General features: G+C 33.5%; 1 protein-coding gene across 3 annotated transcripts; it reads left to right on the top strand.

Annotated features, from left to right (window-relative positions):
- Positions 1 to 1,899: 1,899 nt before the first annotated feature.
- Positions 1,900 to 11,597, top strand: LOC102621212 (integrin-linked protein kinase 1). Of its 3 annotated transcripts, none has more exons than XR_371264.4 (13): positions 1,900 to 2,399; positions 3,934 to 4,008; positions 4,138 to 4,233; positions 4,908 to 4,993; positions 5,148 to 5,268; positions 5,465 to 5,544; positions 6,119 to 6,181; positions 6,304 to 6,422; positions 6,712 to 6,797; positions 8,843 to 8,964; positions 9,575 to 9,686; positions 10,470 to 10,779; positions 11,007 to 11,597. XR_371264.4 is itself a non-coding variant. In XM_006484765.4 (12 exons), the coding sequence occupies exons 1-12, from the start codon at positions 2,085 to 2,087 to the stop codon at positions 10,563 to 10,565; spliced, it is 1,371 nt and encodes a 456-aa protein (XP_006484828.1). In that variant the 5' UTR covers positions 1,900 to 2,084; the 3' UTR covers positions 10,566 to 10,876. The 3 variants fall into 3 exon arrangements, 1 of the variants encoding a protein (XP_006484828.1); XR_371263.4 differs by having other exon boundaries at positions 10,989 to 11,597; XM_006484765.4 differs by lacking the exon at positions 11,007 to 11,597 and having other exon boundaries at positions 10,470 to 10,876.
- The last annotated feature ends 3,748 nt before the right edge of the window (positions 11,598 to 15,345 follow it).

Below are 15,345 nucleotides of genomic sequence, written 5' to 3'. Positions count from 1 at the left end.
GTAAATAGTACCGTATAAGTTAATAATTTTGTATATGTAAATAATACTATATACAAAAACAGTACCGTATATCTCTTTATGTTCTTCCTAAGGTTTTCAACTGTTCTGAGTTAAAAAATGTCATATGTTTTGCTGTTCGACTTCTCGTTAATCATGAAATGGACACAAGATCCCTGGAATACATAAATATTTAAATTATAATAAAATACACACAATTAAATGTTAGAGGATTTGAACACATAAAAATAGAAATATTAGTGAGATTTAGAGCACAAAATGACAATTATATCCTTTATAAATATGCATTCTCTAGTACTAAACAATAGATGTGGTGTTTACTTACTTTTGTTAAGTCACTTGCTGCAAGGGCGTTACAGGCTATGTATTTTCATTATTGTTCATTTCTTGATACATGCATGGGCAGTAATCCATCCTTTATTTAATGGAGTATCCTTTGAGGGCAATAGTTATTACAGTGCATAATTTTATGAAGACTAGGGTCTGGACAGGATGTTCATATTTACCAAGATATTTGAATTCTTAGACCTCTACTGTTCAAACCTATTTTGTCAGTTTTCTTTGAAAATGTCTGGAATATAGATATGTTACACTGGCATTTTTCAACGGCAGATATCTATTATATTCTGAAGATTAAATTACCACTGTAGATTCTTCATGATCATATTATGTGGTATTTCGATTATAGTAGGGAATATTCTATTAACTCTGGGTATTATGTCGCTTAGGGGAAGAAGAGTTTGTCACATCTTGCAATGTCTGCTGGTTCTTCTCATCAGTGGTCCTCAATTTGGAAATCGAAAGTTCCCTCCGAAATCAGATGGTGTGCTCTCTTTAATTTGCTTTCTACTGTGTGTAATCTAATGTTGAAAAGGGTTGTTGCTGACCTAAGGTGTATACTGTGTGGAAACCTTGGTTGGTTAGTTTTGCACGCTTTATTTGTTTGTGGGCATGCTTATGATGTGTGAGATTTATCTCCTTTTTCTGGGTCTATTTTGCCTAGTTGCTTTTCTTGTTTGTGGGAAGTATAAGAAAATGTGCGTTTAGTCTTTTCATCAGATGAGCTTTATTTGTTTGTTTTGCTTATGTGGGGGATTTAAGGGCAAAGGAATAAACTTTTGTATAATGGGGCTATTGCTTGCTCTTTTTCCGTCACGTCTTGTGCTCAAGGGCTGTATGATGCTTTTCGTCAACAATCCTTTACGTGTGCAGGTGTTTCTTAGCCAATAGCTTCCCCTTATGTTTTGGGAACCACCTCATGTTGGGTTGGTTTAAGCTTAATTGTGATGCGGCTGTCAATGCTCAACAATGTATGGGTAGTAGTTTTGGGGTTGTGATTCGTAATCATGAAGATTTAGTTGTGTTACCAGGGGCTGACATTGATGTTTATTCTGATGATGTTAATGTGGCTGAGGCGGAAGCTTTACACTTTGGTTTAGGACTCACCAAGAGAGGCTGGTTGGTCTCTGACTCTCTGTTGGTTATCAAATTGGATTCGTTGTATGTTTCTTTGCTTATCCAAGGGTAGCAAAGTACGAACACTAATATTTTTTTATTTTATTTATAGTTGAAATACAACAACTGATTATACCAAAACATAACTTTAGGATTTTAATATATTTTAAGGAATTGCAATCGAGCTGCGGATAGTTTAGCTAAATTTGCACTTCGTCTTTGTAGTTCTTTTATTTTGCTTGAAGATTTTCCGCAGTCACTATCTTATTATTTTTAAGATTTTCTCATTCTAATTTAATGAATATTTTCTCTATTAAAAAAAAAATAAAAATTACCACACCCCTTTTACTCGGCTTTAGTAAAACTACCTCGGTCTTAAACATAAGAAAAAACAAAAAAAGAGTAAGAAAAGTTTTAGTCCCCCCTTAGCCATCCCAGCTCTTTTTATTCTTATCCTTAAATATTCTACTCTCCCCTTTATTCTCTTCTCTTCCCTCTGTTTTCCTACGCATAAAATATCTACACGCTCACTCTTCAATCAAGCAAACAACAAGACAACCTAAATTCTCTCTGCGTCGATACTTTCGACAGAAGTTTTCCGCTCAGCTCCAATGGAGTCAAAATCATCTGCTCGATTCACCTTGGGCAAGCAGTCTTCTCTGGCGCCGGACCAGCCGCTTCCAGCCGACGACGATGCTGACGGCTCCGAGGCCATTGACCCCAGGGTGAGGCTCATGTACATGGCTAATGAAGGTGATTTGGACGGGATTAAGGAGCTCTTAGACTCCGGCACCGATGTTAATTTCCGTGACATCGATAAACGCACCGCTTTGCATGTTGCCGCTTGTCAGGGAAGGACTGATGTTGTACGGCTGTTGCTCAGCCGTGGAGCTGACGTGGATCCTGAAGACCGCTGGGGCAGCACTGTAATTTTCATTAATCCCTTTCTTGTTCGAATTTTTTAGCAAACACTTAACACTTGTGTGATTGCTTTCTGAAAACCCTTTTTAGAATCACCTTAGGTGCGTTGGGTATTGTTTTCATATCTTGTTTTCTATTTTTCTGAATTTAGAAATAGATTATTTCTCAAAATATTTTTAAAATATAAAATTCATTCTACATTTTTAATAAAAGAAAAAAAAATTCTTGTTTTGTTTATTTCCCAATACAGTATTAGGCTTCAATGAATAACTTTCCTCTATAATCTCTCAAAATGATAATAATAACAAACATCATTAATATTAATAATAATAATAAAAACAATAACATCATTATTATTAGGGAAAATATCCACCGTCCACCTATTTTTTACATCTTTTTTAAAAATACACAATTCCTTCATTTTTTAGCTGGAATCCACCTAAAGTTACATTTTTTTTTCATTTTTCCACTTCCGTTTGGAATCCGTTAAGAAAACTAACGGAAACTTAATAAAATGACCATTTTACCCCCAAAACGAAAATTACAATTTCACCTTAAAAAATACCAAAAATAATAAGATTTAATGATGAATATCATTATTGGTACTTTAATGAAGTACAAAAAAATCTTAACTACTAGAGATTATAACTCAATTAATAATAAAACTCTACTTATCTTAAATTCAATTGATGATTTGTGAGATTTGGCTATTTTTAATACTACTGTTATAATTTAGTATTCTAATTACAGATATATTTAAAAAAAAAACATGTATTTGATGGTTATGGAATTAATTTATTTATTGACCGATGGGGAAAATAATTAGATTTAATCTAATTATTTTTTGTAATTTTTAAGGTGAAATTGTAATTTTCATTTTGAGGGTAAAATGGTCATTTTTTAAAGTTTCCGTTAGTTTTCTTAACGGATTCCAAACGGAAGTGGAAAAGTGAAAAAAAATGTAACTTTGGGTGGATTCCAGCCAAAAAATGAAAGAATTGTGTATTTTTAAAAAAGGTGTAAAAAATAGGTGGACGGTGGATATTTTCCTTTATTATTATTATTATTGATATTATAAAAAAAAAATTTCCCCGTCCATAAAACTTTTCTTTTCTTATACATTATGATATTTATGTTTTATATATTAATTAAATCAAGTATATATAATCTATCATTTTTCTTTAAACAATTTAAACAAATATAATTAACAACATCACCTAATTTATTCTTAAAATTAGAATAACCAAACTAATTAAATAACAATAAAAATAATTATATATTAATTGATGTTTATTTAATGAAAATTATTTCAATAATAATTCTTTAAAATATTCCTATAAAACGGATTTGATTATTAATAATTCTTTAAAGTATTCCAAGTGTTTTTCAAATTTGTTTTAATTCAATTGAGGCTGTTCACTTTTTCTTACTCTGTTCTTGTATACCTTTTGCAAATCTAAGTAATAATCATTTTCAGACAATCAAACTCACAAATGTGACCATTAATAATGAGCTAATAATTCATAGTTGATTGAACAGCCTCTTGCAGATGCGGTGTATTACAAGCACCACGACGTGATCAAACTTTTGGAGGAACATGGTGCAAAGCCTTCAGTATGTATCAACACCTGTCATGTCCTATTTGCCCTGTGATTTTCAGTTCCTGTCGCACTCTGTCTTTCGTGATTTTAGTATGATCTCCTGAACCTTATTGCATCTGTATATGTGGTTCTGTCTGTTCAGACAGCTCCCATGCATGTTCAAAATGCTCGTGAAGTCCCAGAGTACGAAATTGATCCTAAAGAGCTCGATTTTTCCAACAGTGTTGAGATTACAAAGGTATCTTATAAGCACTTCTCCACTGGTTGTTTCTTATTTCTATTCTTGGTTTTACGTTCGATAAGAAAATGTATATGGATAAATAGGGTTGGAAGGAATGCTTTTTTTGCTTGAGCGTCAACCTTTAGCACACTTTTTGAGTTATAGAAAAAGCTTTTATATAGGATCTGACATCTGATTCCACTCTGCCCGATATAGTATGGCTTCCTATGTATGACGTTAAAGCAGTCAATTGGGATTCCTTGTTAAGGCCAAACTTGTGTGATGTCTGATTGTTATGATTCTTTGTGGTTAAATGTTGCACTAATTTATTATTATTTTTTCAAAAAATAAAATACTTTTAGCTTTATAAGAATGCGATTACTGAAATTGAAATTTAAGCTCTCATATTTGCATTAAATCAGAGAATTAACATATCAATGAGTCTTCAAGTTGCAAAAATAAAGATTACAACATACTGATCCGTTTTAAGTTTTACAGTCTGCAAGCACATGTTCTTGCTTCTTTATGTTGTTATTTTTTTTTTAATATTTATTTTTCGTTCTTTCTTGGGCATGGCAAATGCCTTCTATATTCTCTGAAAATGCTCCATTTAGTCCAAGCTTTTCATCTGTGAAAAATATCAAAACTTGATAAGGGATCCATCGTATAAACTATCACCTCATTGATAATAGGGAACTTTTCGGATTGCATCATGGCGTGGAACACAAGTTGCTGTGAAAACACTTGGAGAGGAAGTTTTCACTGATGAGGATAAAGTGTGGGTTGGTCTAATACCATCACTGATTTTTGTTCCTTTTTCTTATTTTGCATTTTTTCATTTTCTTAAAGTTTCTTTTAATTTTAATTTTTGGAGTATGCTTTCTGGAATCTTTCTTGCGACTTTGGAGTTTCATTGCTGCTTGGCATTGCAGGAAGGCATTCATTGACGAGCTTGCATTACTTCAGAAAATTCGTCATCCAAATGTTGTCCAGTTTTTGGGTGCTGTAACCCAAAGCACTCCAATGATGATTGTCACAGAATATTTACCCAAGGTTTATTTTATTCTGCAGTTACTATAGCAAGGCAGACCTTATATTGGTGACTTGTTGTAGTGCTGTTGAATTTTAGTTCTGAATCTATTGTTTTTCATCATTTTGTCCTCGGGGATATTGATTTGATTGTATACAATTGGCATTATCTGTCTTCATCAATCAAAGTTCTTATGCTTTTACTTGTAATTACTTGCAGGGAGATCTCCGTGCATATCTGAAGCAAAAGGGTGCATTAAAGCCCACACTAGCTGTGAAGTTCGCTCTTGACATTGCTAGGTTGGCTTCCCGGTTTGCACAGCAAGTCTATCTATTACTTTTTGGCTTGCTTGCTGCAGAGCTATAAGTGATGCGTGATTTATGGTTCTAAGTTTTCAGGCATAATCATTGAGTTGGAAATTTGGAAAATGTATTATGAGATTTGAGATAATTTGTTTTTATCCTTGTAGAATTTTAAACACGTTCTGTAGTTCTTTTCATATCTTAGCAATTAATTTAAATGAGGCCATCATGTTTGAAGTTGAACTTCTTATCTTTATATCCCTTAGCATTTGCATTTGCAACCAATTAACAATTAATATGCTTAGAAAATGGTAGGACACATATACGACTGTGGGAGAAATTTTTTGTAAATTTGACGTGGCTTTTAGACCATATAAATTGCTCTGCGTATTTTTTGGAGTGATATATTGTAATTTGTGTCTTTGTTTATTTCTAAAACAATATGCTCTGGTCTTTGTGTTATTCTTTACCCATCCTTTTTGAGTAGGAGGGACCATTGTACATTGATATATTTGATGAATTATTAGGTGTTTCTTTATATCTTGATTGGAAGTCATCATGTCTATTGTAGGGGAATGAATTATTTGCATGAAAACAGACCTGAAGCAATAATTCATCGGGATCTTGAGCCTTCGTAAGTTTTCAATCTTACATCCCCCTCAACTGTGCATGTAAAGAATTAGAAAGTATGAATGATTAGTACCTGAATGGTTAAGACTGTTTTAAAATTTCTCAACTGTTCGAGTAAGATAACAGAAATATACTGCGGGATGATTCTGGGCATCTGAAAGTTGCAGACTTTGGACTCAGCAAGCTACTGAAATTTGCAAATACAGTAAAGGAAGACAGACCTGTGACATGTGAGGAAACTTCCTGTAAGCTTTCTTCTTTGAGTACACTTCTTTATACTGTTTTCTTTGATTAATGCTAGCTTAGCAGGCTATGTACGATAGATATTTAGCCTTTTGATTTTGGCCTTGAGAAAGAATTAGACCAGCTCGGAATTTTAAGTGACTGTCCGGATCAAAATTTGCTGCATGGGCTCCTATCCAAATAGGATCTCCAAGCAGTCTCTTGCAATAGGCAAAATTTTGAAGTTTTAAAAGTTAAATATTTGTGTGCTTTAATGGTAAATGCTTCATGTCATCCATTTTTTTTGGCCAGGGAGATATGCAGCCCCCGAGGTTTACAAAAATGAAGAATATGACACTAAAGTGGATGTGTTTTCATTTGCTTTGATCTTACAAGAGGTTCTTCCTCTTGCCCTCTCTCCCTCTCACTCTTCCCCGACACCCACCTCTACCTCATCTTCCCCTCTCCACCTCGTCTTCAAATAATACATGATATTGTTTCCAATATGCTTTAGGATATGTAATATGGGTGGTGGATATTAGGTTGCAATTAGTAAACATGGATGCCAACTTCAGCACTTGACAAGCTGATATTATATAACAGATGTTTGAGAAATCTTGTTAATTCAGCCTGCAACATAAGGAAATGAACTTGTGGCGGAGATAAACTGACCTTTTCGAAATTATACCTGTGACTCTTTTTGCAACTAAAGATTTCTTTGAATTTTCAGTTCACACATACTGCTATATTTCTTGATTATCATCACAAGGGATGTCAAAAGTTGAGGACACTGGATGTTCAGCATGGAAATTTAACAAATTCTCTATGGATGCACCAATCAGACTTAAATTATTGACAATCAACTTAGTTTGTTTCTAATTTGATTTTGCTGTGGTTACAAATATTATGCTTTTAACTTTACCATCAGCTGTTTGTGCATTTATATTTGCTGGAAGTTTAATGTATTTTGTTGGTTTGTTAATGTTACGTTACTTTGAAGTGACATTTAACTATCCCAAAGAGTGCATTATCATGATCAGATCCATTAGTCAAACTGTAATGCAAATGGATTTTAGCAACACTTTCTGTATGTTTGATCCAATCAGTATGTACCAGTACATACTGATATGGATTTAGAGCTATATATGAAATAGTTTTTAGCAATATTTTCTGTATGTTTACTTTTACTGCCTCAGTTTTACACTTGATGAATTCCATGTTGCTTGAATATCAATATTAGCATCTCCCCAAAAAAAAAATGAAGTATAAAATTTAACACTTTATAATTAAGAAGATCCATTTGTCAAATTGTTAGAATGCAAATTTGCAACACCTTCTATATGTTTACTCAAATCAGTATGTGGTGGTACATACTTGCATCAATGCACAGCTATATATGCAAATAGATTTTAGCAACAGGTTCTATATATTTATTTTTACTACCTTAATTTTTACACTTGATGAATTCCATGTTGCTTAAATATCAATAGCTGTCATCTTATGTTGTTTTAAGATCAAACGTGACATCCTCATTACAGTTGATGATATAATTGCTTTGGACATTTTTTTTCAAATTGATCATACATTGGATTTCCATGTTATCACTTTGGACTTTCTATAGTCTATATTTCTTGTTTATTTTTCTACTGATAATAGGCAAGTCTAAATTAAGTTGGTATTCAATCCATCAGATGATCTTGTTTCTCCACAATCAAAGTATTGATCCTCCCTGTATCCTTTTGTTGATATTTTTATTATTTGGATAACAAACAAAACTTGTATATATTAGCAATGAATGGGTTTTTAAAAAGTGAGCAAGCTGTCCACTAGACTAGGATCAGCATGAAGACAACCTTATAATCTATACAAAACAAAACTAAACCACTCAAGTTCAAAAGACTAACCAAAGAAATTCTGTCCACTAAGCTAGGATCAGCATGGAAACAAGTTATTCAATTTCAGCCCAAAACCTGATGCTGGTACTGCAGTGGATTGATAATTTGACTGATTTACCCTTGATCTACATTCTAGCGGAGGCTGGTTTAAGATTATGAAGATGAAAGAAGTGTCTTGAAATTCCTTTGTCAGTGACACCCAAAGCTAGCAAATGAACTCTTTCCCATAAACATTTAACATATTCCCTAGCCAAGCTATATAAAAACATTATTCAATTTCTTTTTTGCCAATTCACCCCAAAAGAACCACAAACCAGAACACTTCCATAAAAGTTCTGTATATGTAAAATTGGTTGATTTGTGTGCATCGTTGATTAGTAATATATCAAATTAGTTGAGTTATTTATCATTTTGATTAATTGAAAGTTGATTACTGGGTTTTTGTGGCATAAAGTTGTCAGGTTACATACTCTAGATTAGATATATTGCATGTAAGGATGATGCTTTTTCTGGGTTCCAATAATTTATTTAATCTGCTGTTACTCTAGATGATTGAAGGTTGTCCACCATTTCCCACAAAGCAAGAAAAAGAAGTTCCTAAAGCATACATAGCGAATGAGCGGCCACCATTTAGAGCTCCGACAACGCATTACGCTTATGGATTAAGAGAGTAAGTCCGAGATCAATCTTGCTTTCTTCATATTTGTGGTGTTCTTCTGTAGACATATATGGGTATATTGCTGGTTGATCCTGTAGTCACCCAATTTTTTCAGATGATGGCATCATGATTTTCCCATGATTCTTTTTTATCTCATCACAAAAGCTGGCATACGTTTTTATGCAAAGTCAGAATTCCTAAAAGAATGCAATAAGGTGGAATTGGCTTCAATATCGCTAGGCCAAAGTTTGACATTGTTGAAATTGAGCTTTTATTGTTTTAAGAGATAAGGGGAATGAATCAAATTGTACTTCTTTTGTTAGCCTATTCGTGGATACATTCAGATTTCGGCCATAAGATAGCAACATTAAACAAATTGAGATTTCTCGTTTCCTTTTATCTAGTGATTCCAGTTGCCATTCTTTAGGCTGGCGTGTGGTATCCAGGGACCCTTGTTTTTTGCACCCTTTTTTGGTTGCTTTCATTGTTCCATGGCAAATGTGTAATTTAGAGGTCAGAGGAACGTTATCATACTATATATCATTTATAACAATGTTTCCATTTTGTCTTCTCACTTGAGGTGGTTCACTGTTTGACAAAAGCCGTTTTGATTCTTCTTAAGGTTAATTGAGGATTGCTGGAGTGAGGAGCCATTCAGGAGACCAACATTCAGGCAAATACTTATGAGGTTGGATGACATAAGTGACCAGCTTTCTATTAAGAGACACTGGAAGGTATCAATTCTCTCTCTCTCTCTCTCTCTATCCCACTCTCCTTGCATGTAAGTTTTGTGTGTTCATGTGTGCGAGCACCTCCTTACCTTCCATCTCTCCCTCCTCTAATCAATTTACTTTCAATGTTTAAAACTACATTAAAATATCTCATGTATCCAAAACCATGATAGGAAGTTTGATTTGCAGTATGAGAGAGAGTCAAATTAAGGGGACCAAGCTATCAAATTTGCTGCCATGATTTTAGGATATACAATTCTTTTGAATTTGGATATCAATATGTTGATGATGTGTGAAGCAGAAGCCAAAGAGAGAAGTGGCTAAGTTCTGTATGTACAAGTCTGTGGTTCATGCGACAATCGATTTTGTGTTTTCTGTTAATTTAAATGGAAAGTCAACCTGCAAGGGACATTTACTTGCAGTAGTGTGAGGCGAAATTTGATTCAAATAACTTTCTAGAATTAGTCTAGTTGCTGCAAATTTGCAGTTAACTCAATACAATGTGATTCCTTGAGCAGCATTAATAATGAGGAAAGTAAGAAGTGAAGGAAAGTTGGCCCTTCTTGCTGTGTGATTTAGATTTACCAAAATAAATTTCTTTCTTGAACCTTAGAAAGATAGTTCCTGATCCTAGATAAGTAATATAAGAACTAGGTGAATGCGCTTGTTGCATAATCCTAGGTTATTGGCGTTTTGGGATATCATCTGGAGCTGTTTAAATGCATTTTGTTGCCTGTTTTATCTTGAGAAAAAATATGAGTCTTATCCAGTACCCTGCATACTCAGGTTGGGCCGCTAAGATGTTTCCAGAGTCTTGCAGCCTTGTGGAAGAAAGGTCATGCAGATCCAAGCAGCCGTTCATCTCGCTCTACAAACAGATGAGTAACTATTGCTTTGGCACGTGCATAATTTCAGTTCCTTACTACCCGGAAATCTGGAGCTTTTTATGGCTGGTTTTACTGATGAGTTCATATTAATTGTTTTTGCCAGAATCTTGTTTGAGTTGTCAGGCCTGTCTCATCCTGTATTTTGAGTTCATTTCTTCCCTTCATGCTCTTGAAATAAGATGTACAGAAAATTGAAAGGACCTGACAAGGTAATTAAAAAATAAAGAAAGAACTATGAATTGTTGTTACATTCCCTCCCTCCTTTCTCCGTTAATCTTTTCCATCTATGAAATTGAAGTTTACACAGTGTTGAACCTTCTATTTTTTATTTTTTGAAAAAGAAGATTAAATGAAATTTACAATAACAGTATGAAAGCAATCTGAAGTTTTGAGCATTCTCGTGAATTTTTTTGTGAAGTGTTTGGTATCTTCGCAGCAACCAGCTTCCAGTCATTTCTAGTTTATGATTCTGAAGTGCTTGGATTAATCAAATGAAACTTTTTAAGGTTCTAATTCACCGTGTCAACTGACACCTACATTTGAGATCATGTTATTTGCTCAAACTTTGGTGCCAAAAATTCACTCGAAAGTTCTGGAGCTCAGTCAATGTGAGTTTAGAGAAACAAGCAACTGTATGACTCCGATTATGTGGCAATGATGGGTTTCTCTCAAGAGCAGGAACGGATGAATCTCGTTCCTCCTGTGCTGTGGTTCTTTGTTTCTGCAGTCTTGCTTTAATTATTGTAATTTTGCTGTGCTATATAATGGCATTGGAGGAAAAATAGATGGTCTGATGATATAGAAAAACAGTTGGATGTTCATGTTATGCCTCTTGTGGACTCAATAAGAGAACAAGATATCCTATCTGAAGTTCTGATTCCAAAGATGGCGAATGTAGATGAACATTGAAACTGGCCTCTTGTTCCATGTATTTTTAGTGGACGGTTGATGCTGTCCACAGACGCAGAGCTCTTATTCTGGGTGCCAAGGATTTTGACAATACTAACAAAACTTGTTCAATTCTTTTTGGCTTTGTGTGGGTGTCAGACATTGTTTGGATTCATGTATCTATGTGGTCTAATAAGAAAAGGGAGAACAGCAAATTAATAAAATGCAAATAGCTTCTCATCCTAAAACGCAAAAGCTGGTTTGGGCCGAACCTAATCTTCCGATCGATGTTTGATAATAAACAATATCAAAAGTCACTAATATTGTTTGCAGAAAAAAAGGTTTAGATAAATTAAATAAAAATATATATTATTTCTATCCATGGATTTGTGTACTAAGTTTTAGAAAAAAAAAAAAGAAGTTACGATTTATTTTGTATAAAATGTATGGCATTATTAAATCGTGTGGATTAAATATCTTATAGCTCACATAATTTATTTTTATCATTTTGTATTTTTATCAAACAAAAGAAGTTATGGCACATTGGTTGATACAAGAGTTTTTTTAACTCTATTACCACTGTTACACTTTCGAACAATGAATTTCTATCCATTCATAATAAGAATCGCACAGCAAAATCTTGTCGACAGTGGCATGTTCTTTAGTTACCAATTGGCCACCCGAACGTTAATCCGGAGCAATTACGTTTATGCATCAAGGAATGAAGCTCCTCTAAAACGAAATATTTCTCCCCATTCTCTTCTTTAGCCAGCAAACCTGTCTCATTCCCTCTCTTATATTCTTCATTGTTCGAATAGACTTTTGCCTTCCTTCTTAAACCACCTTGTTAATTAACCAAGTTAGACTTGGTGAGGTGTTGCCGTCTTTCAGACATCATGAATCTCAACTTGTTCATATCACAAATAAAACACAATAAAATTAAGACAAAAAGAAAACCTTATCATACCAGGCCCTAGGAACCTGTTTCAGACCATATAATGCTTTAAAAGTTGGCATATCTATCCATCCTTAATTAACAGCAAATGCCGCTAGTTGAGCAATATAAACATCTCCAGAAAAATCATCATTAAGGAAAGCATTGTTTAATATCTGTTTGCCTGACCGTCCAATTCTTCACTACCATTTAATTGAGAATCATTCATGATTTGACAACGGGGTTAAAAGTCTCAGAATAGTCCACGACAACTGTTTGATGAATCCTTTTGGCCACAATTTAGCTTTATACTTTGACATTGTGCTATCAGTATTTTATTTGGTTCTAAAAACCTACCAACACTTCAGATAGAACCACCGTCTTAACCTTTGTCCAAACACTTATGATTACTAAAGTTAAAGAAGGAATTTTTGAACCAAAGGCGTTCTTATCAACACACAATATTTTAGAACCAACTACAGTTGCAGAAGCTTTATGATCCTCTGTGGAAAGTAGCCATGTAGAATGAATTTGATGCCCTTGTTAAGAGCAAAACTAAAACAAAAAAAAGAAAAAAAGAAAACAGCACTTTGCCCTTGGCAGAAATCCGCCGAGGAATTGCCCTGAGGTAAAACTCCTTGTTAAGCTTTAACACATTGGAGAAATAGAAATCTAAAGCTAACTATAGACCAACGTTAATGTTTTATTGATACGGTTAGCGTTCAATTAATATATATATATATATTCCCTTTAAATATATATGAATCATTTCTAGGGATGGTAATGGGGAGGGGAGGGGACCGACATCCCCACACTCATCCCCAAATATTCTACATATATCCTCGTCACTGTTAGAATTACTTGAGGGAATCCCCGTCTCCTCCCCGAATAATAAGCTTGGGGATCCCCGATCTCCGAATAACTGATACATTTTTAATTTCTGAACTTGATTTAATCATATTAAAATAAAATAAAAAATTTAAACAAAAGTAAAGTTTGACAATATATCTTACACTAACATTAATTCAATAGAAACATCACACTAAAAAATACAAATCATCATAATAATTATATTCGTCAATCTTCATAATCCTATAATAAAAAGAAATTATTTTTATATCAATAATGAAATAAATGAAATGGGTATAGATAGTAAAAATAATATTTTCAATAAAAACATTTACTCTTGCACCTCGTGCTCATCCTTTTTTTCCTCAAGGAATGTGGCAAATTGAGAGATAACATTACGTTTCAAATCTAAAACAATAAAAATAATATAAGCAATATCACTCATAATCTAAAATAGTTTTGGGCCAAGACTTTTGAAATAAGGTATAATTGAATAGTAATTAGGACTACAACTAGTTAACTAAGCTCTTAATTTTTATAGTTGATTTGTACAAATATTTTGATATTTGTTATTTATACTAATATTTAATATTTTATAATTTAAATTTTATTAATCATTTATTAATAATTCTAGAAAATAAAATCAAAATTAAATTTTAATATGAGGAAATGGGGAATGGGTGAGGGGATGGAGATTCCACCTCATCCCCATCCCTTTCCCGAAAAAAAAACTGGATAAAATATTGTCCCTATCCCTTCACCGAATAAGAAATTGGGTTCAAAATTGTCCTCATTCCCTCCCCGAATAGGGAAAATCCCCAAGGGTCTCCGTCCCCATGGGGACTTTTGCCGTCCCTAATCCTTTCCTTAGCCTTTGATGATTTCTCTCTAGTAAAATTCTTTAAAATTCAAATTCTAAAAAGATGGAGTTGGGAACTGGGAAACTATGGAGTTGGGAACTGGGAAACTACTAAGTTTGAGTAAAAATACCATCATTTTCGTTTATTTCTACTTTTATTTTGAACTTATTTATTACATATACTGATATACATTTCTTAATCACTTCAATTACCTCACATAAAGTTTGAGATATTAAGTTTTTAATATACACATCTCTTCAATCTTGGACAAAATAATTTTCTTTTTACGTAAATTGAACTACTTTCAATATGCCCCACTTCGATCAAACACTAAATGTGTAATTAAAATTATTGCAAATATTAATCCAATGCAAATTATTGCTACACATAGGCATGGCCAATTCACAAGATTTATATATAAGGGTGGATGGATGCCAAAGTAAATTATACGCAATGAGCATAAGGAATTAAGCATAACGATGCAAAGCAATTATGTAAATGAAGGGGTTGAAATTTTTACCTTCACACTTATTTATAGTTTGTGGAGAACTTGTCACGATCATTGGCCTCGAATCCGGTGAGTGAATACCTAACAAAGACACTTCGATACTCAAGTTAGTGTTTAATGAATATTAAAAAAAGAAGAAAGATGGAAATGATAGGTTCTCTCTAAGTATGAATAATACTTTTGGAGGCCAAATACCATTTTCTCTTAAAGATGAGTCTCTATTTATAGATGATGAGTGATGTGGATTTAGGGTTTTGCTTTAAACCCAAACCTAATGACATGTGTCACCCATAATTTATGCACACGTAAAAGTGAATTTGGTCATAAGGAATTATTCCACATATGCATATTTTCCTGACATTATGACCTTTGAGCATGATTTTCCTAGACCAATGGATTAAGTAAGTAATTCCCTCTCTTGCCATTTTCGGAAGAATTTTTCCTTAGGTGTTATTCCCTTGGAATAGTTGGGGTGTTGTTGCCCGGAATAACTTCTTTTATTTGAATAGATAGACATGTGGCATGGTTTAGTGCATTTGAAATATGACACTTATATTACTCCCTCTGCAAGTGTATTTTCTTTAGCAAATACTTTAATTGGAATAAGAAGTTCTGACTTTTGTTTGACCGGCCATGTGGCCTTTTTTAAAGAACTATGCTTTGGGTGTTTGAATTTTGGGAGGAATGTATCAATGAACTTTTCTCTTTGTTGACTTAAGGAAAAGTGAACTATTTC

The sequence above is a fragment of the Citrus sinensis genome, chromosome 4, assembly GCF_022201045.2.
Source record: "Citrus sinensis cultivar Valencia sweet orange chromosome 4, DVS_A1.0, whole genome shotgun sequence".
NCBI lineage: Eukaryota > Viridiplantae > Streptophyta > Magnoliopsida > Sapindales > Rutaceae > Citrus > Citrus sinensis.
Note: the sequence above shows the minus strand (reverse complement) of the source record. Positions and strands in the feature narration are given on the sequence as shown.

Bases quoted from the DNA above. Each gene is read 5' to 3' on its own strand.
- LOC102621212 (XM_006484765.4), top strand. From the start codon at position 2,085: ATGGAGTCAAAATCATCTGCTCGATTCACCTTGGGCAAGCAGTCTTCT. The intron at 6,798-8,842 runs GTTCTTCCTCTT...CTGTTACTCTAG, and splicing joins TTGCTTTGATCTTACAAGAG to ATGATTGAAGGTTGTCCACC. The intron at 8,965-9,574 runs GTAAGTCCGAGA...ATTCTTCTTAAG, and splicing joins TACGCTTATGGATTAAGAGA to GTTAATTGAGGATTGCTGGA.